The sequence below is a fragment of the Haliotis asinina genome, chromosome 3 (genome assembly GCF_037392515.1).
Source record: "Haliotis asinina isolate JCU_RB_2024 chromosome 3, JCU_Hal_asi_v2, whole genome shotgun sequence".
NCBI lineage: Eukaryota > Metazoa > Mollusca > Gastropoda > Lepetellida > Haliotidae > Haliotis > Haliotis asinina.
Window position 1 is genome coordinate 66,299,049 of NC_090282.1, and position 23,831 is coordinate 66,322,879.

Consider the following 23,831-nt stretch of genomic DNA (forward strand, 5'->3'; position numbering starts at 1 on the left):
ACATGGAATTTTTGTTGAAAAGAAAAAGGGAACAATGTAGGAATTTGACTTTATGTTTACTCTAAGCCAACTTCGGGGTTGACTGACCGAATGCAATTACGTCATCGAACAACACAAGTGACGTGACAACAGAACGTGACGATAGTCGACCTTGACCTGCAACACGTCACACTATGGTCGCCATTATCCAACACAACGTCAGTTTCCATTGTTCGGTTTGGTCCAACAACAACGTTTATAGTGCAATTGTAAAGGTTACCACCAGTAGGAAAGCCAATATTACTGCTAAAGCTGGAATTCGGGTTGCTTTGACTTGTTTGCCCCAGAATATCTACCAGCCCAAGCCCATGTCGAATGGGCCGTAAGTCATTTTCTTGAACCGAAACTCGGCTTTCACGTCAACAGGTTGGCTTACCCAAGTGGTTCACCCAAGTGTTTGCAGGCACCTTGGCTGACAATACACTGGAGTATGTCAGTAGATGCTCTCTCTTGAATGCTTCTGAATCCTGAAATATAATATTTTAGAGGGAAGCTCCGCCTTCTTTGTAGGTACTCAACATATTGGTCAGTTCTGCCGCTTTTACTGATTTTAGATCAATGTTTATGTCACATCGAGATGCCCAATCAATAAAGCAATGAAAATATCATTTGTAAAAACAAATCGTGATGATTTTATCTGGCTCATCATTTACTATATCAAAACTGTTACAAAATTAGGCTTCGCTTCAAGGCTCACCGGTAGATGCCTTGGTCCCCCATACATTTGGTTGTTTTGGGGTATTTGCTGATTTCTTCTCCATTTGGGGTATATCAAGAGTCTTTTCATCTAGACCGCTGTCAATTTCGATTTTTCCACGAATCGGTAGTTTAAGGGAGCGCCCTTTCAATCTCTCGAGCCGACGCTGTCGTGCCAATACAGTCAGACGCCGCCATCTTGTATTGTCAGCGCATCAAAGCTGCCCACTCACCTATTATGACATCACTTCACTAGAGAACTAATGGTGGCCCGTCGTTAGGGTTGAGCGGTCCGGTATCATTTGCAGCGGCCCGCTGATAACAGGAGGTCCGTATCATGACACTTCTATGTATTTTAGCTATAAGAGTAAATAACGAAGCCTTCAACTTTATGGAGAACGGCAAAGTTTCACAGTTCTTACACCGTCATCAAACTGAGGTAAAGAATAGTGTAAGAATCTAGAAAAACAAAGAATTTTGTGTTTCAAGGACGGTGTTCTTTTTGCATGAGCTTTCCAAACCAACGAAACATGGGGAACAAAACATCCTGGTTTTATCTATCTGATATTTATGACTGAATACACACTAAATGGACACACCAAACAGACAGCAATACAAGCTCAGTAGACCTTTATTTGTATCTATAAGCAGTTAAATGCTCTAGGAAATCGTTAATTTCTTCCGCTTTATTACATACATTTGTATTGTTATATCACATTTGCATGCAGATGCTTTTTGCATCACATTTACATGCAAAGGTTTTTTTCTGTACATGTCAATCATTTATGCTTCACATCTGCATGCTAATACTCAGTGTATTCACTTACATGCAGATATTATTTGCTTCACGTCTGCATGCTAATACACAGTGTATTCACTTACATGCAGAGATATTATTTGCTTGTACATGTATCTGCTTTTGGCTTTCTTTAAGTACCACAAATTACATGCTGTGGCGTAACATAGAGGAATTATTGATTTACTTATGATTTACATTTCCTGTTATGACAAACTAAATCACCTTTACATGCTGTTGTTTGCTTGGAAACATGGTGAAGGTCATATGACCTCTGTTTGCACATTTCATTTCTGGTGAATAAACTCTGTTTTACAGACAAATAATAAATCAAACATGAATCAAACATAAAAGAACATATGCCCCACTTCCATGTACACTTGCAGGGTAGCTGACTACAATTAGGGCGCCTTATATTCTCTTGTCACGTGATAGAGCCTATGGCGATCTTTACATATTATATATATCCTTCTCTATTGAATGGGATCATAGGGACGTCTGTTTGTACTTGCTCAACACAGAATACTACGCGACACACAAAGCCAACTGAGCGTATCAGCCAAAACAGGTGCCCAGAACGAGGACAGCAATACAAGATAAGACCACCTGTTCAACAATTACTTGAATACTGAACGTATAGAAAAATGAAGCATGCTATCCATTTACTATATCAGATACAAAGTTTCATGTATCGCTGTATACAGCACATTGAAATCCTATTCTATAGAACGCTGTTATGTTTAACTATGCTAGTTCAAGGCCTGTTTGTTCTGTCAGTCTAGATACTGTAGGTAAGAATCAAATTACATACACTGCTTCCTTGTATACGTAATAGACATAAAAACACTGTGGGGGATTTTCCTGCTGTATGAAAATTATACCGTTGGAAGACATCAGCTTTAGAACTGATACCGGTGACTTGATTTGTGACACATGAACTGTCAGGGAGGGTCACATTAAGCAGTACACAGCTATCCACCCTGATTACGTGGGTTGCCACTATCCACAAGTCGTGACAACATGAAAGCATCGGTATGTGTCTTGTTCTTCATAGGTCTCGTTGTGAGGACACAGACTCAAGGTAAGACACCTATGTTCAGCAGGACACAGATGGATGGTAAGACACCTCCATTTCTTCTGGCGGGTAGTAGTGGCAGGACACAGATTTCTGTTCTATTTACTGGCAAGCAGATGTAACACGACTCGGACAAGACACCCGGCTAAGACACTTCTAATTTGACTTTGGGGTAGGTGTGGCGGGAGACAGGTCCAGGGTAGGATATCTCAGTTTACACCGGCGGGCAGGTGTGACAGGACACGGAGCTAGGGTAAGAGACCGCAGTTTGCACTGTAGGCAGTTATGGCAGGACACGGACTTAGATAAGACACCCCAGTTTACTCCGGAGGGCAGGTGTGACAGGGCACGAACTTAGAGAAAGACACCCCAGTTTACTCCGGAGGGCAGGTGTGACAGGGCACGAACTTAGAGAAAGACACCCCAGTTTACTCCGGAGGGCAGGTGTGACAGGGCACGAACTTAGAGAAAGACACCTCAATTTACTCCGGGGGGCAGGTGTGACAGGACACGGACCTAGGGAAAGACACCGCAGTTTACACCGACGGGTAGTTGTGGCATCACATAGATCCTGGGTAAGACGCCTCAGTTTACATAGTTGTGGTAGGACACTGACACTGTCAAAGCTGCCCTTTGCACCCGGCTCCTCACTGAGCACTATCCATTCTCCCTGAGCAGTAATCGTCATTCAGGGTCGTTCTAAACGTGGGGAATCTCTGACTTCATTTTGTTGTTGACGTTGTAGTGATGTATCCGTGTTGCCCTTTGTGTTCTTCCTGTTTTAACCATTCCAATGACTTGGTTCACCATGACATGGATTACCTTCAGTCAGCGAAAGAACACTGGACGGTGACTGCGTGTTTTCCGTTCTTAGTGAACAAACACCATTAGAAATGGTTTTGAATGTCACGCGCAACACTGTTGCGTGCTCAGGTAATTGAATGTTTGCTGGTTTCGGGGGATATAATATATTTCTAAACCCCTAATTTACAAGCCTATAGAGATTATTGGATATGAAACCCAATATATTTGTATTTCATATTTTAACATGAACGGTTTCTTTATGCATTTGTTGTGTGATTACTGTATTTCAACTTGTTCTGTCCATACGGAAATGTTGTAGCTACTATAAAACTACTTGATAAGTAGAGAATGTTACAAGAACAATATTTACGAGGAATTTCATGATGGTATTGCAACAATACATTGTTAAGCAAGTTCTTGTCGTCTACAGCTAGATATAAGGTTAAACTGCATGTACCATTGTTTCATATAAGAAAAACCGAGTATCTGGTCCTGTATCATTAGATATAATTTATAACATTTTATTGCTCATAAGGTTAATGTGATAAACATATTGATTTTAATATAAAAAATGTCACCTGGCAAGAAATACAAAAATGTAGCTGGTTCTAAGCTAATGAAGCGTCTGCATTGAAAGGTTCCTTTATGTAACACTATAGTATCTACGTGAAATCCGTCTATTCATATTTTTGCGCGAAACATAACAAAAACACACAAATGCTGTGAGGCTACCTTTTGACATTAATTACGGATGAAAGGTGACGTCACCAGATTCTGTAACGCTGTTATGCAATGCTTATTATTCCTTTGACATCAGGCACATCATTAAATACGAATTGGAAAGAGTTGGGTAGTTCACTTCGCTGTAATGAGAGATACTTAAACAACTTACAAAATAGATTATTGTCAACTTGTGACAGATATAAAAATTAAGCTTAAACCTCCCATCAACCCAGCTTACATAATTACATATTATTTGATTTCACTTAAAGTGAGGTGTGATTCTTGAAGAGGCCGATGTTCAATCCATTTCACTCGTCCTCAGCATCATCTCATGTTTATCAATAATGGCGGATATTTGGATACGTTTTTCGAACGCTGATTCTTGTTTTTTAGCCTTGAGTGTTGACGCTGCAAAACTACCAATAATGTGTTTGTTTTAGATCAACCTGAAGTTGTGATACTTTTGACTGAACGCCATTCACTATTCACCGTGGGATCCGTGTACAGGTGGGACGTATTCAAGGACACGATCACTCGGCACAATCTCACATCTGCAATCACACCCACAGCCATCGACTATGACAATGTCACCAGGCGAATCTACTGGACGGATATCAGCAGAGAAGAAATCCGGAGTTCCAAACTGGATGGTGGAAATGATACTCTGGTTCGGAAACTGAACAATGGTTGGTGAATTGTGATTGTTTAGACGTCGTGTAATGTATCGAACATAAGTAAAGGTTGGAAAGTACCTGATGTATGTCATAATATGGTCGATTGTCATCGTACCCCAACCTGTTTGTCTTAATGCCTATGATGTGATACTGTTTGTCTTTATGCCTATGATGTGGTACTGTTTGTCTTAATGCCTATGATGTGATACTGTTTGTCTTAATGCCTATGATGTGATACTGTTTGTCTTAATGCCTATGATGTGATACTGTTTATCTTAATGCCTATGATGTGATACTGTTTGTCTTAATGCCTATGATGTGATACTGTTTGTCTTAATGCCTTTGATGTGATGCTGTTTGTCTTAATGCTTATGATGTGATACTGTTTGTCTTAATTCCTATGATGTGATGCTGTTTGTCTTAATGCCTATGATGTGATACTGTTTGTCTTTATGCCTATGATGTGATACTGTTTGTCTTTATGCTCTTGATGTCTATCACAAGTGTCTTGTAGATGGAATATTTCTGAGTGCGATGTTTACCAACAAAGAACGAAACGGAAGTGGTCTGACGTTTACTGGAAAATATTTTACAGTTTCTAACGCGCAAGGCCTAACCGTTGATGGTAGACACGGCAAGATCTTCTACACCGACTTAGGAAATGAAGTCATTGGTAGCATCGACATGGATGGATCTAATAGTACAGTCATTGCGAGTGCAAACGTGAGCTTTCCTATCGGCATCGTCGCAGACAAAACGGACAGGTATGACTATTAATGATCATTAGTAATTTATATAGCGCCCCTTTCACGTCCACGGAAGTCAGGTAACTAATAGGTAACTTTCTCAGTGACAGGTAACAGGTTATTCGTTCCATCAATATAGTCGTGTGTGTGCAATCGTAATTACACAGATGACCTTGTCATACAAGACGTATTAGTTCTCCTGTTTTGACTTAGGATGTTCTGACAGATATTTGCCCTTTGGAGGTTGTTCTTTCTATCAATCACTGGTTTACAGATTCCGATATCTACATACCACCGTCATATAGCAGGAGTACTGTGCGTTAATCATTCGGCAATTAAGTATAGTTACTGTCATATCCTTCGCTTTTAGAAAGCTATACTGGCTTGATCACGACACTGACATCCTTGAATCCTGCAACTATGACGGCAGTGGAAGAAAGGTCCTCACATCAACTGGAATCTATGCGCCGACTGGACTCACTATCAACGAAAAAAGTGAACATTTTGTTGTCATATCACACAGCTGAGTCTGTTTCAGGTCACAGAGGGGCGATGGGGTGGTATAATTGTTAAAGCGTCGCTCATCTCGCCGAAGGTCCGGGTTAAAATCCCCATGTGGGCTGAATGTGTGAAGTTTATTTCTAGTGTCCCCCCTCCGTGGAGTATTGCTAAAGACGGCGAAAATCTAAACTCTCTCACTCCCCATCCATCTGGAAAAATACGACATTGCGGTCTGGATCAGACAATCCACTAATCGTTTTGAGCATCCATTTTGTGATAGAATTACAACGATCTAACAACCAATTCTAACCCTGATCTTCACGGCCCCGTAATTATGATTGTTTTTCCCCGAATATACAGTAATCACAATATCGTCCCTATTAAATTGGTTCCTATGTCTTTGTTTATCATGCTTGTATTTCTCTCTAAGCCGGGCGTCTCTATTGGTGCGAATACAACGGGAACGTGTACTCCATCCTGAAGGATGGGTCCGACAGAAAGACTCATTACACGAACACTTTTGTCAAACCTCGTTTGATGGACATCGCTGTCTTCAATGGTTTTCTCTACATCATTGATAGAACATACAGGTAATATAATTAACTTTGGTAAAATCAGTATACTAATACTGAAACGCATTCAAAGGCCCGTGAAGATCCGGATTACAAGCGGTCTTCAGTAACCCATGCTTGTCGTAAGAGGCGACTAACGGGATGGTCAGGTGGTCAGGCTGTCTGACTTGGTTGACACATATCATCGTATTCCGAATGCGTAAATTGATGGTCATGCTGTTGATCACTGGATTTTCTGGTCCAGATTACCTACGTACTGTCACCACATAGCAAGAATATTGCTGAGTGTGGCGTTAAAATCACAGAAAATCATCAATAGATGTACTATCCAGGGCATCTCCCCAATGATGGAATGGAACGCCTTACGAGAAGTCAAGAATGCTGAATAATGGTCATTCTTTACTATGTGTTACAGGGGCATTCGAGTGATCCCTGAAAACCGGAACCATACGCACATGGGATTACTTTCTTCGAAGTCTTTCAGAACCTTAACAGGAATTCACGTCTTTTCTCCCAATTTTGGAGAAACAGGTAACATGGCTTATTTAAGTCCGTCCTGCTCATCGAGGACAATTGATGTCAGCCTTACCCACCACCAGGATAAAAATCATTCATCCGTGATCATTAATGCTTCCTAATCCGTCCTACTCCTATATTCCGGGCAAATTTACTTATATTTTGGTTTGGTATGACATGCAAATGGGTTTCATTTATGCATTTCAGAGGAACTCATTTCATTAAACATAAAACATATTTCTCTAATCACAAAATATAAAGATTGTGACCATCACTTGCATTGAAGCAGCGCCTTGAGCATGTACTAGTCGCGTGGATATGTGCACTATATAAATGTCCTATTCATAATTAATCCTAATTAATTCTTGCAATGCCCAGAATTATAGAATCATAAATATCAATCCATACGTGTGAATGAGTTTGACCTCTTTTCAGATATGGGAATATATCCTCGCCAAGCTATGCTCTTGAGATCAGTCTGGTATTAAAGGAGATTAATGTAACGCTAGAAAGAATAGCACACATTTATATCGTATGTAGGTACATGTAACTGAAGTGATATGTTTTGGGTGCCAAGATCTCAATTAGCTATAACAAGGAGAGCCGATTAATACCCACCGCTATTACCAAAGATAACTGAGACCATTCTCTGCATAAACAATCAACAAGGCAACCAGACAACCATTTTAGTCGGCTATGTCCAAGGAATTTACTAAATCAACGCTTAATAGCTGTGTACACGCCTCTGCGTGGTTAGTGTTGTAGAAATGAGCACGTGGGGTCGAGCCCTAGAATATGTCTCCTAGGCAAATAAGATTACGAAAAACCTGATGGGATAAGCCTCAATAAAAACCTAGTCTTGCAGAATAAAGTCACAAATAACACTTCAAGTACATACATCCCCATGACCTCAAGAGTAACAAAAAAGGTATTTGATCTAAACCTTATGATACAGTTCTCTAAACGTTACCACCCATTACCCACCGGGGTGTATACCAAATAACCCCTACGAATAGCTGTAGCTCTGTAACAACAGCAGTTAATACAAGCTACCAGGGTTCAGTAAAATGGAATACCCGAAATCGAATTTATGGAAAGCACGCCATTAAATTCTACACCCACAATGTAAATGTGGGTCCTAAACATAACATTAACTACCCAACTGTACAAGTAGATATTTACAACGGATGTGTTTAAGAAGGCAAAACCAACCATAAATGCATTACAAATATCTACAATGTAGCTGGTTGGTGAAAAAAAGTCATTGTCATCAAGTCCCTTGATTTGTGTCACTATGTGTGTCACCATGTCGAGCTGTGCTGACTCTGGATGGTTTGTGCAGATCGTGGGACAAGGAAGAATGGAAAGGCGTTACTTTCCCGAACCCTGAAAAAGTCTTGTATTAATATGCCCTGAAGATTGTCACCCTCGACTGTGCATATACACACACATACACTCCATTGCTAAACCTGACACTGCAAACAATGCAATGGGGAGACGCTATTGGCATTGGACTATCTATTGTGTTGCGCATAGAGGTTTTTCTGCTTTATTGTGTCACACCCCGTAAGCCTGCTATATGAAGACGGGCTGTCAACAATCAAATCTGGAACAGACGAATAAGAGGTCATGTCGGTGGAGAGCAATGTGTATTCACAGTGAAACCTTATAAACCAAGCCATGAAACCCTACAGCCCCAATGACAGACTCTTTGATGGTGTGGGTTTGTTGTGCAGGAAGCTCGATGGGTGAAGATGCCAAAGGTTTCATTAAAAAAATAGAAATGATCTTGGAAAAGCCTTGAAAAAAATGAAAACATCACTCATATTGTTGAAAATAGAAACTTGTCTACCACAAAAATAGTATCGGCAAGGTCTTCACTAATCACGGTCGTCTTACTACATGAAAACATATTGACTTTCTGTAGTTTGTGTAACTATTCACACTAACTTATCAGGGTGTCCGGACGGAAGATACGGCGCTGGGTGTACAAGTGTATGTGGACGGTGTACCGGTGGAATGACCCTGTGTGAGAAGACAACTGGATCCTGCTTGGGTGGGTGTGACGCAGGTTACGATGGCAACTTTTGCTCTAAGGGTAAGTCCTGTGGCCTGACTATGTTGACTGATGCCGGGGGGGGGGGGGGGGGGGGGGGGACGTCTAATGGTATTTTTGGAAAGGGCAGGATATTTACGAAATTACAAGCAAGCACTTCTGTACACAATGCGCTAACATGCCAACTGTGTTCCAAAGGACAGCATATTGATGAGCATGTTGTTTATGTCCCTCTTTACACATCGTGAGTTATGTTCACCCAGTCTAGATAAGCCTACTGAACATGTAAACGGTGAATTTCCAGCATGCAAACCTGGAACATTCGGCAAGAGGTGTTCCCCATGTGGCAACTGTAAAGAGGGAACTACATGCAATCACGTGAGCGGAAAGTGTCCGAACGGCTGCCAAACAGGTTGGGAAGGAGACACGTGCCATCAGAAAGGTACACAAAAGACATCTTTTGCGATTAATGCGTTTGTTAAATAGCTTTCTTCAAGCGGGTCGTGAAGATGCACGTCTTGGTTAAAGTCAAATAGCGCTAAGCAGACATGACTATTAACAATAAAAAACAAGACACTTGGACTGTACCAACATTTCTGTACAACAATTAACTTGGGGAATTTGTGTGCAAGTATTAAGTGCATTAAAGGGATGAAAAGACCTGATACATGCCAGAAGTGTTTACCACTAGTGTGAAACCCAGGCGCATATAGAGGGTAACCAACCAAGTGTCACTATTTGAGATCACAGAGTTTCTCCAGAATGCCTACACTAACTACAGACCTAAGTATGATGAATGGAAAATTAACATGACACCTTTATGAAACGTAAATCCCAGACCAAAGAATAACCTCAGTTACCCAACGAAGCATTCATCCCATCCCAAGTTATATGAACGGTTAACTGAAATTCTCGAAAACATTACATGACATTAAAGGATAAAATACGGTTTTGGAGGGTTAGTACTTGCGCAACATGTTTCCCTCATGTCGTAACTACTTTCAGAGGTACATAATGCATTAGAAATGAACACAACTGCTTTGAGTGGTGTGTTAGAAGTGGGGGTTTACAATATTGACAAACTCTATGGATAACATTTTTCATTTCGTGATTGCGACATTTAGATACCGTTTCTTGCACCATTGTCCATAAAGTTTGTCAGTGGGACATTCCATACCTGATATATACCCACCAGACTTGCTCTTTAGTTGTCGTTTCTTTGAAAGTGAAAAACGTATGTTTCTGCTCCAGCCTGTCGATCTGGACTGTATGGATCACAGTGTTCAATTCCGTGTGGGAATTGTAAGGATGGGCCGAGGTGTAACTCTACTAACGGTGCTTGTCCTCATGGGTGTAACGCCGGATGGAGAGGGGCCCGGTGCACAACGAAATGTAGTTCGCTGTACTATGGACAAAACTGTGGAAGGATGTGTGGCTACTGTCGAGGAGATACGTGTGACCCTTTCACTGGAGTATGTCCACATGGATGTCAAACCTACTGGAAGGGGCCTCTTTGCCAGGACCTACATGGTTTGTTTATGAAATATCTTTTAATTTATCAATCATTTGTGAGCATGTCCCGACCGCTTCACGAAACTACTCAAACTAGACGCATTTCTTTCCATCTAGAAGTGGTTGACACATGTCATCGCATCTCATTTGAATAGATCTATTATCATGCTGTTGATTATCTGAGAGAGTGTGTGAAGATTTAAAGTCACATCGGCATTTTCAGTCATATCGTGACTAAAACTAGTTCTAAATTCATAAGACAGATATATAATATATAAAACTCTGTCGACGAAGGACAGTAAAAACACTAGATTATCACAAATTAAGTTAAAAGTAGCTAGCAGATAACTTTAAAAGGAGCAAAATCATGCTGGACAAAAGAGTGTGAAAAAGGGCTATAGACTGCCAACAACTGAGGATAGATCGCCAACAACTCAGGATAGATCACCATACTAGGGACCATGGGGACTTACAGTGCCTTTACTACCTGAATGGACCCTATTTGAATTTACACCATCTCATCAGCCACTGGCAAATGAAGGAAAATTTAGCCGAAAATTAAAATTAGAAAAACAAAATATGCTACAGTTTAAAAGTTGGTATGCTTAAATTTTACTTGTCTTACGTTGATTATCTAATCTTGATTCGATTGTTCTCATACCTTCGCACTCAAGTGGTGAGAATATTGTTGACTGCGACGTTGAACAATAACACAAACAAACAAAACCTATCGTCATTATTGCTGAGAACAGAGTCGGTATCACAGCCCCGCCATCTTGATCATGAACGTTTGTCTATGAATCACTGTCACATAATGACAATACTATGGTACGGGCAAAAGGTGAGCGTATCCTGCCCCAATGGCTGATTTCGACATAAACATTGACATAAACTCACATCGTACATTGTAACCATGCCGGCAAACATTGTGATCTCATTGCAAACTAAATCCACGAATGAATTAACCACGTTTGTGCGTGCATGAACTGTTTCTTTGACAAGGGTTGCACATGAACTGTCGAATACCCCGTATTGTGCGTATTATTGGACATACATACAAATATCACTACCTATGCCTTTGAAAGAGAACAACTAAAATTATACCCCATGTGAAGTATTGCCTATCAAAATAACGTAAACGTTTACTTTTAGGAACCATACCTCCTATACACAGGCCTTGGTGTCTTTGCGAGGATTAAAGATTCATGCACTCTTTTGACATGACCACCAACTCGAAATGCTTCATAGTGCAGTACATCATACGCGTTGTGTATTTGCTAACATATTTAATCCTCGGGCCTGTGGTCTTGTCTTATTAGTCTTATGTGTTTCTCATCTTCTGTGTTTGTAGTTTTAACCAGCCCAGCATCTCTGGCAAGATCAAGGTTCGTTGGTACGTATTGAAGGTTATAATCTCATATAAATTAACAAGTATGTGGTTCTGTGCACGTCACAATTCAGTTGAAGTTATCAGCCTCGATCAAAGAGAGTTACTTGAATGGGTGACCGTGTTTTGCAGCTTGACTCCTGACAATTTAAAGACTTCAGTTCTGTTCCACAATGAAGCACAATGATGCTACATGTTGTCTCACCTGAGACAAGTGAGGTTGTTCAAAATTGCCTGTGTTTAATAAGAAGAAGAATGGATACCCTGTGGGATAAGTCGTGTGCCTGTTAATCTTCTAACGCCTCACAGGAAACTAGGTATTGCATGTCCGCACATTGAACAATTCTTCCACATCCAGTGAAAACCCACGGTGTCGATGACGCCACTTAAGGCTGAGCCTCGTTCACGATCACAACATATTGAAAAGATGGGACCAAGTTGGGACACATCAAATTTCCACAGAAGGGTGTTTGACTGAAGTTTGTATAACATGGTGACTTATTTGGAGCCAGTTGATTTCAGTACTTAGATAGGGGTTTTGTAATGCATCCAGTTTCAGTATGGCTTCCACCGTTCAGTATGGAGTCCACCGCGATCGAGATGAGCGTGTGAACTGCAGACTGAGCCGAGTGTTGAGATTTCAACGTCTTTAGTGGCCGTTCTAACCTTCTAGAAATGTTTACAAAACGGAACAGTTATACAGAGACAGCGTCAATGTACTGCCGTAGTGAGACTAATCCATGGTTACAGTTGGGTTCAATTTCTTCTTTAGCTTGCTGCTGAGGTAACATTCAGATTATGCAACATCGGCAACGCGGTTTGATGTGGTGATTCACATACTGATATTGTGCCACTTAAAATACTTAGAACAGAATACGATTTTCATTGTGTTTCGGTGGTAAGCCTCACCCCCAACCCCGTCTCTCTGTCTCTGTCTCTGTCTCTGTCTCTCTCTGTCTGTCTGTCTGTCTCTCTCTCTCTCTCTCTCTCTCTCTCTCTCTCAAATTTCGATGTTTTTTCTCAATTTGTCAAAAGCGTATTGCCTCTTGATTTACACTTTGTTTTTCAGATGCTCTGATCTTCGCCGCTGCTGCTTCAAGGATCTATAAACTGTTCATTTGACCTTCGTGTTTGATGTGATAGCTTTTCGGATACCATAATGTCTTTCTCCTATAAACACAGTTCAAGAACAAATCTTACATATAGGTGATTAGTTTTGATATGTCGTAAAACATCGACAGTCCCTGGCTGTTTATCAGTTTTAGAGTAGGGTCATATTACATATACTCTGAAGCAACTCACAAATGGCATAGTTTCTTTGTAATTGGTGTTATCAGGAGGTGAATGTCAAAGATGGACATACCATTGTCAGATAAACCGGACCGGCCGATTCCTTCAACTCAAAGTACTGATCTGCCTCTATGAGAGGCAAATGTATAATCTTGGATATACTCTAAGGGAATGCAGTTATTTTTGGTGTAGTTTGTTGAATAACTGGTCCATAGTATTTCAGTGTGAACTGGATTCTAAATACATAGGTATTTTCATTTGAGTGTGATAATATGGTTAATAGTAGCGTCGTTTTGGTACTTTATGTCACTCTCCCTGCTGACAACTGTCAATACAACAGTTTTATTAGGACGAATGCTGATATATTTGCTATGGAACAAGACACAAGGGTGCGATTCTGTTCTGTTATCAAACATGACTTTATCGAAAGTTTAAGTATGTGAACAACACCTTTAGAGCGGTAGGACGGGAGGGAATATTTCATACCAGAAGTTAACGAAGTCAGTAGATTTTATATATTATGTGTAGGAATATTGTCAATATCTGTACTTGTATAGGTCTTATTGTCCCCATAATTCATGCAGTAAATATTGGTGTAGTTTGTTTTCCATTTATCCAGCAATGATACCTGAAACTTTGATCTCAGAGGTTTTGATGTCGGAGGTCGGAGGTCGGAGGTCGGAGGTTAATATTTAGATTTTTTCAATATCTTAATCATGTATCATATATATTCAACAGAAGTCGCGGTCTAAATCTTCAAAGACAAACCAACCTTTTAATCATGAAAGACTTACATAGCAGAATGTTTAATCTATGTCACATGATCATGACGAGTCTGGGTACTGAGACGGGTCTCCAGCCTACAGTTCAAGCCATACAGCGTACTGCGATGTCGTGATAACGAAGACGCTTTTTAGACCTCTATAATGCAGTTTGATTGTTGTTGTTTGTTTCAAAGAGAGATCGTTACATCTCGCTAAAGCAGGCCCTGATTTTGTCCAAATTTAGATGATGATGTTTTTATGAAATGATATATTTGTATTATATTTTTGTTATTGAAACTGAACATATCATTTTCATTCATTTATGAAATTAATTAGATAAAACATTTTGCTTCCGGGAGAAATTATTACCTTTTTCTTAAATTCTTTTATTAGACGGTAAAGAAGACGCATACATTAAACAACAAAATCACAAATAAGTATCAAGATATGTACTCATGTATTCTCATATCGAAAGTAGGAAGCAGAAAATAAGAATCGAAATCTAAAAATAATTATCATGACATACACAAGCCGGAGTTACCGTCGTAGGCATGACGTAACTAATGCAAATTTGATTCTGGCTCCTGGCTAGTCCTAAGGCAAACATTAAGAAAGCTGAAAGCACAGATCATTTGGATACAAGTCTTGCCAGAACATGGCATCGGTTAAGTGGAATTCTCTATGCAATTCCTTCCCTGGCGACTTAAGCTCTAACACTTACACACTTTGGGTTTCATCTTAAAACATTCCTATGCAAAACGTTTATCAATTGACTTCATTAATACTTATTCACTGTTAGCGCTATGAGCATACCTGGTGTAGATTTAGGCGTTTTAAAACTGGATACATTGTCATAATTACATATACCACATACAGATACTGCTTCACTACGCAATTCCTTGAACAAATCCGTTTCCTGAATGCGTTTAGAAAGAAGACAAAAGAAAAGAAAACAAAGCTCCGAAATGGACTGGTGAACACCCGACCTCTACCGTGATGTCCACAAATAAAAGACTCGTAGTGACTCGATCAGCAGCCGTTCATTACAATCGCTGACTGTCCAGGACCACGCTCGTGTGACTAAAATGCTGCATACAGTTTTACCTCTGAACGATATAAAACCTTCTGCAGTATTTCATGGGTTTAATGACCTTCGACTGTCCAGGACCACGCTCGTGTGACTAATATGCTGCATACAGTTTTACCTCTGAACGATATAAAACCTTCTACAGTATTTTATGGGTTTAATGACCTTCGACTGTCCAGGACCACGCTCGTGTGACTAATATGCTGCATACAGTTTTACCTCTGAAGGATATAAAACCTTCTGCAGTATTTCATGGGTTTAATGACCTTTGACTGTCCAGGACCACGCTCATGTGACTAATATGCTGCATACAGCTTTACCTCTGAACGATATAAAACCTTCTGCAGTATTTCATGGGTTTAATGACCTTCGACTGTCCAGGACCACGCTCGTGTGACTAATATGCTGCATACAGTTTTACCTCTGAAGGATATAAAACCTTCTGCAGTATTTCATGGGTTTAATGACCTTTGACTGTCCAGGACCACGCTCGTGTGACTAATATGCTGCATATAGCTTTACCTCTGAAGGATATAAAACCTTCTGCAGTATTTCATGGGTTTAATGACCTTTGACTGTCCAGGACCACGCTCGTGTGACTAATATGCTGCATACAGCTTTACCTCTGAACGATATAAAACCTTCTGCAGTATTTCATGGGTTTAATGACCTTCGACTGTCCAGGACCACGCTCGTGTGACTAATATGCTGCATACAGTTTTACCTCTGAACGATATAAAACCTTCTGCAGTATTTCATGGGTTTAATGACCTTCGACTGTCCAGAACCACGCTCGTGTGACTAATATGCTGCATACAGCTTTACCTCTGAACGATATAAAACCTTCTGCAGTATTTCATGGGTTTAATGACCTTTGACTGTCCAGGACCACGCTCGTGTGACTAATATGCTGCGTACAGCTTTACCTCTGAACGATATAAAACCTTCTGCAGTATTTCATGGGTTTAATGACCTTCGACTGTCCAGGACCACGCTCGTGTGACTAAAATGCTGCATACAGTTTTACCTCTGAAGGATATAAAACCTTCTGCAGTATTTCATGGGTTTAATGACCTTTGACTGTCCAGGACCACGCTCGTGTGACTAATATGCTGCATACAGCTTTACCTCTGAACGATATAAAACCTTCTGCAGTATTTCATGGGTTTAATGACCTTCGACTGTCCAGGACCACGCTCGTGTGACTAATATGCTGCATACAGTTTTACCTCTGAAGGATATAAAACCTTCTGCAGTATTTCATGGGTTTAATGACCTTTGACTGTCCAGGACCACGCTCGTGTGACTAATATGCTGCATACAGCTTTACCTCTGAACGATATAAAACCTTCTGCAGTATTTCATGGGTTTAATGACCTTCGACTGTCCAGGACCACGCTCGTGTGACTAATATGCTGCATACAGCTTTACCTCTGAACGATATAAAACCTTCTGCAGTATTTCATGGGTTTAATGACCTTTGAAATTTCCAGAAGTACAAAACATTAAAAATATTTCAAGTAACCCTGTTAGGCAATGTCCATTCCCAATTCGGGAGCGGTATGGACAGACGTTCTGTAGGACTTTTTGGAGCATGCATTCACAGTTTGTTATTAAACTGGCTTCTAAGCCGGTGAATATTAAATTTTCAGAACTTCAGATTCTATGTTTGGTGAAGCATACAACAAAACGTCCTCGTGGTTCATCTTGTGTAAAGTAGGGCCCCAGCAACCTGTGCTGGTTCTGCCATGGGTTGGGTTTCAGAGACCCGGTGTCATGATTGAATGTGTCTGCACAAACCATACATATCACATTGTCTGCTCCAAACATTAAGGTAAGGCGTTTAGCAATAGCAGCAGCGCCACCACCAATAGCAACAATACTCGTAACAAGGATAGAGAACAGTGGTGTGCAATGGAATATACTAATTATGATTAGTAAAGTACTACATAACTGACATCGCTGTGTGAGTGAGTTTAGTTTTACGCACTCAGCAATATTCCAGCTATATGTCGGCGGTCTGTAAATAATCAAGTCTGGACCAGACAATCCAGTAATCAGCAACATGAGCATCGATTTGGGAAAATTGGGAACCGATGACATGTGTCAACCAAGTCAGCGAGCCTGACCACCCGATCCCGTTAGTCGCTTCTTACGACAGGCATAGTCGCCTTTTGTGGCACTGATATCTCAGATGTGCTACTGCAATGCAGTGTATATTTGCACCAGACGGACTCATCTGTTGAGATAACACAGCAGCCTGAGCAACTAAAACGTTTTGAGTGAAAACATATAGCATGCATTGATTGGTCAAAGTATCAAATGCAAACTGATATGTACTGAACCATTGCAGAAAGTATTTGTGCGACATATAGTTTACTCTGTTGTTGCTTTCGTGGAAAGAGACGGTGGGATAGCATTATGGGTTGAGCGTTGTCTTGCCGCGGCCAAAATCCGGGTTCGATTCCCCATATGGGTACAACTAGTGAAGCCCATTTCTAGTGTCCACCGCCGTGATATTGCTGGAATATTGCTACGAGAGGCAAAAACTGAATTCACTCACTCACTCTCTTTACGTGGAAAGTAGCATCATCATCACTGTTTTAAGAAATAATTCCACTCACAGCGGCGTGTTGTTATTGCTCAATACTGAATGACTACCGCTCCCCCTGACCTAAGACAAGTGTGACGTGCGCTGATAAGGCTAATACAGTTACGAAACTACTCACCATTCATTATAGGGAACCTAGAATGGAGAACCACAGCGTAATTAGATAGATATACGTGAAAACAATATATTACGTTGAAATAAATTTTTTAAAAGTCATCGACAACCATTCTACATGTTTTGTGTCCAAATAAATGCTATGATTAGCGTTATAACGGGGAGGCAGGTACGCAAGGTTTGCTGATGGCTGGGATTCGTCAAGTGATATGCGTATGACCCATATTATCGGTTGTCGTGATGCTATCTATCATGTGACACTAAATGAGGTAAATATATAAATACAGCCGAAATTCATCATTGATAAAAGGTAACAGAAACAATCAGGCGACACCTGAATGTGAAAGACCGCTGCACTAAACGTCCAGTCAACTCTAACAATGAAGGTTTGTACCGTATTTCAAGCATAAAGACGCTTTTCAAACAACGAAGTTTCTTCATATAGAGGTGTTTGAAAATCCTTTGAACAACACCCTCATTTACAGTTTGCTCTTGTTAACGTTTATGTTTCGGTTCTATTGTGGATCCGTCTAAGGTAAAAGGACCGGGTTCGATTCCCCACATGGGCACCGTTTCTGGTGCCCCCTTCTGTGATATAGCTGAAATATTGCTAAAGAAGCGTCAAGCCATATACTTTCTCACTCTTAACTTCTTCTATTAAAAAATTGGCTTTCAGAATAATTTTCATATAAATATCAATATCCAAGGTTTAAGTCTCATAAACAAGGGGCGTGGAGTGTTGTCACCCTTGTGCCCTTTAGGATCACGGTTTCGATTCCCTTTTCATCCCTCGGTTTTTTCTTGGTTTGTCAGTCGGTTTACCTGTGGTCGCGGGATTGCAGCTACGTTGTTATTAAAGACATCTATCACACAAGACTTCCCGATCCGATTATTTACAGACAGCCGCCATATAGCTGGAATATTGCAAAGTGCATTGTAACACTAAACTCACTCTCTCATTCTCCCAGTAGTTTAAATGCAGCGCTTGGAGTACTACTTACTGCCACGCTAAATCAGGCTTAACCAAATATGTTAAGCATTTCATATGTATGAGGGTTTTAAACTGTTGCCTTCTTTCGTGTTTCAGACGGGTGTTGCAGTTTATGGCAACACAATCGCACAGATCGTCTTCAACAGCTTCTTTGCAATAGGGATCATAGTCGGCAATCTGGTAATAATTGGCAGTATTTTGTCATACAAGGACCTAAGACAAAATTCCAAGTATGTCATTGTCTTGTTCTTGGCATTGGCAGACCTTTTCGTCGGAATCTTTCCTCTCGCGATGTGGACACACATGCTGGTGACTCTGGAAATCGACGTGTCGTGTCTTACTATGATGGCACTGTATGGGAGCAGTTACATCACTGTTGCCAACAGCTGCTTCGCCATCATCGCCCTGAACTTGGACTTTATATTTCAACGTACAGTTTCATCGTACCAAGGAATGTGCAAGAAATTGGTCACATGCATGCTCGTGGCATTCTTCATTCTTGGACCGATCATCGTTCTGGTGCCAATAATGATCGTTGGGCAGGATCCTAGTGCGCCAACGTGTGGTTTGTATGTCAAACCAAAATTCGGAAGAGCTCTTTTTGCAATGTCCTATTGGGTACCATCTGCAATCGCCATCATCACGACAGTGGTCAGTATTGCTCTGCATCAAAAGGGAAGACGCCAGGCGTTAAGTCAGTATGGTCAAGGTGCAGTATCCCCACCCTCTACCAATCCCACTGCACCCGTGGATATTATCTTGGTTTCCTTCTTGACGGTTGCTCTCTTCTTTCCAAGCGAAGTTATGGCTTTGATAGGTCTCCCTTGTTTAGACTGCACCTGGTATTTCATACTCTCAGCTGTCATGGGCTACCTCAGTTACGGTAAGTCTGCTATCGTTCCTTTCCTCTGGTTCCTGAACAAAGATTTCCGGTCAATAGTGAAGGGCCACCCACCGTTCAACACCAACAATCACCAGACAGTTAACCAGCCTCCTCCCTACTACTCACACCAGCAATATGTGGAAAATCCTGGAGCTGTTTCTGCTGCTTATCCCAACAACTCTTTCAGTGCCGTGGTTACTGAGAAGGATGAGGCAACGAAACAGTAAAACTTTGCCTGTCGTCCCTTGGGCCATGTCATGCTGACTACAGCCGCCACTGGCAGCAGCACTATAAAATCTGGACCAGACATACCAGTGATTGTGCAATGAGAATCGTTGAAAATCATCAGGATGGGATATTACGGAGCCTGAACACGGATCATTTGACATCAGGATTCTCTTTGGCTGCTGGGTTCACTTACCTACCCAGAATATGTTCTGTAAAGTGACAACACCATTGTACCAATCGCAGTGTTACAAGCATTACCTATTTTGTGAAAACATGAGGAAACCAAGCAGTTATGACCGATGTATTAACACTTTATATGGACAATTGGTAAATTAATATGAATGTATTTGAATACGATTCAAGTAATGGGTAATTGATCTTTAAAGATATTCATATGATCAATAATTATTCTTGAAGGAACATGTGATAGTTTATGATGTTGTTTCATAACGCAGCACTGTAATGGCTGTGAATAATCTGACACCACCATCGGGGACACCAGACAATCTAGTGGTGAGCATCTAAGGATGTATGTACACAAATGTAGTACCATGAAATGCCAAGTCAACCAAGACCCGTTAGAAGCATCCTATGATGAAGTATGGATTGCTGAATGCCAATTGTAAGTGCAGTGGTATTTAATCCGAGTGGACAAGCGGGTTATGCAATAGCTATTGTTATATATCTTTATCACGGGCTAATTCAACAATGTAATTCATGCACTCTGCTAATATTGTCGGCACTATTCACTTTTTGCCTTGTGGCGCTGGTGAGTTTGAGAAATGTAGATTGTATCTATGTATCTCTGTGTGTGACTATATGGACGTGTTAACGTCACACACTCGCATATAATTGTATTGTATATACTGATAAATACTACTGATATAGTGTTTACAACATTTCACACCAAGCTCATCAATACTGCCTATACACTTTGCACTAACGTAAGGGTTATCTTGATCTTGAACACATTAGTCAGTGTTTAAAAAGATGTACTGCTCTGTTAATGTATGCAAATAAGAGAGCGTGTCAATTGTTCATTGCATGAGTATCAATTACTCTTTCCAGTATCGATTTCGGATAATTCCATCTAATCCCCATTGTGAGTTGCTGATATCATCGATTCGGATTGAATGGGACTTTGGCCTTGTAAACACCACAAGTGTGTATTATGTGTGCGTTGTAAAATGGTTTCTATTAAACAATATAAAAATCCTGAACCCTGTGCCTTGTGTCCATTCTTTACTTCCTGGATCTGTCATTGGTAGTAAGTCACGGGTAATTTACGTTTACCACCTGCAGTGGTGACCAGTCATCGCAACTCTTACACTTAAAGTTGAAAACCGAAACGTGAGTCTCATTAACCAGTTCAGACAATGACTTACTTTTCAGCCGATCCGAATTTTCTCTTGTGAAAGTGAAAAGAGACACAGTAAACACTGGTTACACTGGATTCCAATTCATGGTTTCATAACAAAATGGTATTTACAAATTAAATTTCATTTTAAAGTTTAAAATCAACGTATTTCTATATTTTATGTTGACGTTTAGGCAGCATGTCGTCAACTAAGACGGCATAGATTGCCCCTGTGTGAAGAGGTCGTACAATGATTCACAGTTCACCTGGCGCACTAGTTACACCTGTAATGTGTTCCTTGCGCTCATTGAGTGTATCTTTGTAGCGTGCAATGTGTGATTGACAGAATACCAAGTCCGCATCAGACAGCCAAACTTTTCTAGTGGCCGTGCCTCGTTTTGAAATTTCCACGATTTCCAGATTTCCGTTTGTCAGAGCACGCTGTGCAAAAGAGCACGCTGCACGATTCGAATGAGCGTAGTGTTGCAATATACAAGTAAAAGACTATGAAACTATATTGATTAATATTTATATATCCAGCTGAATGTGTCGGTCACAAAATCCTGAACTAGTGATTATACAAGTTGCGCAATAGGACGGAACGCAGTCAGCAGGAAACAGGATTGTTCAGTAATCAATGTTTTGAGTTGTAGGCATAGGTCGATAGGCACAATCGTAGGTATTCTAACTGACAAACCACAATGAAGATCCCGGTTAGAATTGATCTTCAGTAACCCAAGCTTGTCGTAAGAGGCGACTAACGGGATCAGGTGGTCGAGTTCGCTGACTTGTTTGACACATGCAATCATATCCCATTTGCGTGTATCGCTGCTTATGCTGTTGATCACTGGGATGTTTGATCCAGACGCAATTATTTACAGACCACCACCATATACTTACATGGAATATCGTTGAGCGCCCCTTAACACTAAACTCATTCATAGACAAACAATCCCATGTTTTGAATACTAAATATACTAAGATGTCAAATGCAACAAAAGCTATATTTCGGATTACACTTTGTCAGTAAAGTACAAATACTAATCTTTTTCGTGGGTTGAATTCCCGATACGGAATTCAAATCCATACCTTCAGAATTAGGTGTCTATTAGTACTAGAATCTGTACTTTATTGAGAAGGTGTAATCCCAAACATAACATGTATTATACACCCTGTTCGACTGATTTGACGTGTTGCAGACAGACGAACAGCATGTGTTTGTGTATTCAATATGCTTCAATATTCACACAGCAGATTAAAATGTTCTCCCTGTGCGAAACGTAATGAAACTGGGAACAGAAGAATTAAGACACGCGTTCAGAGAAAGAAGCAGTGTCATTAACGTGCAGGGGCGGTGGGGTAGCCTAGTGGTTAAAGCGTTCGCTCGTCACACCGAAGACCCGGATTCGATTTCCCAAATGATATTGCTTGGATATTGCTACAAGTGACGAAAAGCTAAATTACTCACACATTAACGTGCATATTTCCACTAAACAAAGATAGTGATATTCAAGTTTAATGTGGTGTCTTCCCCAGATCTGACTGCCAATGTGTTCATGTGTAGCCCTGCTAAAGAAGATTACTTAGCGCATTTCTCTTATTTATCTTCTAGTTGGGCTCTTTGACGCATTTTCGTATTCATTTTGGTATACTTTCTTCAAAAGATTGACTGGTACCATTCAACTGTCCTTGTGTTCTCAACATATTCTACTTCAACACTCATGTATATTACCAGTAAAGCACAACACAAATGCCCAGAACAGATTATAGTAATTAAAGGGGTTGTCATTTGCGAGGCATGTTTGAGATTGATGACAGTATACACCAAATTTGGGGTTGCATGCAAACCAATTTACAACTCTTATCTGTCTACTATATTTCACTAACATATTAGCATTGAATTGAATTTCCAAATGACAGTAAGACAAATGAATTGTAAGGAAAATATATAAATAATATTTCAAAAGAAAACTTATCAAGCGATGGAAATAATACTAGTATACTACCTGTATAAAGTGGTTTGGGTGCAGATTGAATGTGTTCTCTAGGCTTGAATTAGTATTTGTAACTAGCTTTGCAGATATATTCTGCACTCTTTGCAGGCTGTGAAGCTGATCCCAAGCAATGCCATTGCCAGACTAGTGCTGCAAGAGTAACTGGTATGGTCTTCCATGGTCAGGGACGACTCCAGATTGGTTACTTGTTTGTTTGGATGGTTTCTTGTTTACCGCCGCCCTCACCAACATTAATGCTATATGGTGGCTGTCTGTAAATAATCAAGTCTGGATTAGACAATCCAGTGATCAACATCATACGTATTAGCATCAATCTGCGCCACTCGGATAAGATGACTTGTGTCAACCAAGTCAGCGAGCCTGACCATCCAAACGACAAGAAAGGACCCCAGGT

At 40.6% G+C, this 23,831-nt stretch overlaps 2 protein-coding genes across 2 annotated transcripts; both read left to right on the top strand.

Annotated features, from left to right (window-relative positions):
* The first annotated feature begins 2,355 nt into the window (after positions 1-2,355).
* LOC137278321 (pro-epidermal growth factor-like) lies at positions 2,356-14,513 on the top strand. Its single transcript, XM_067810589.1, has 11 exons — positions 2,356-2,612; positions 4,574-4,819; positions 5,403-5,571; positions 5,924-6,048; positions 6,485-6,644; positions 7,042-7,157; positions 9,100-9,240; positions 9,503-9,640; positions 10,450-10,728; positions 12,062-12,103; positions 13,167-14,513. The coding sequence occupies exons 1-11, from the start codon at positions 2,552-2,554 to the stop codon at positions 13,217-13,219; spliced, it is 1,530 nt and encodes a 509-aa protein (XP_067666690.1). The 5' UTR covers positions 2,356-2,551; the 3' UTR covers positions 13,220-14,513.
* A 3,753-nt stretch (positions 14,514-18,266) lies between these two features.
* On the top strand, positions 18,267-21,285 carry LOC137276993 (octopamine receptor beta-2R-like). The gene is made up of 2 exons (XM_067808649.1): positions 18,267-18,349; positions 19,051-21,285. Exons 1-2 carry the CDS (start codon positions 18,344-18,346, stop codon positions 20,062-20,064), a joined length of 1,020 nt encoding a protein of 339 aa, XP_067664750.1. The 5' UTR covers positions 18,267-18,343; the 3' UTR covers positions 20,065-21,285.
* Positions 21,286-23,831: the final 2,546 nt, after the last annotated feature.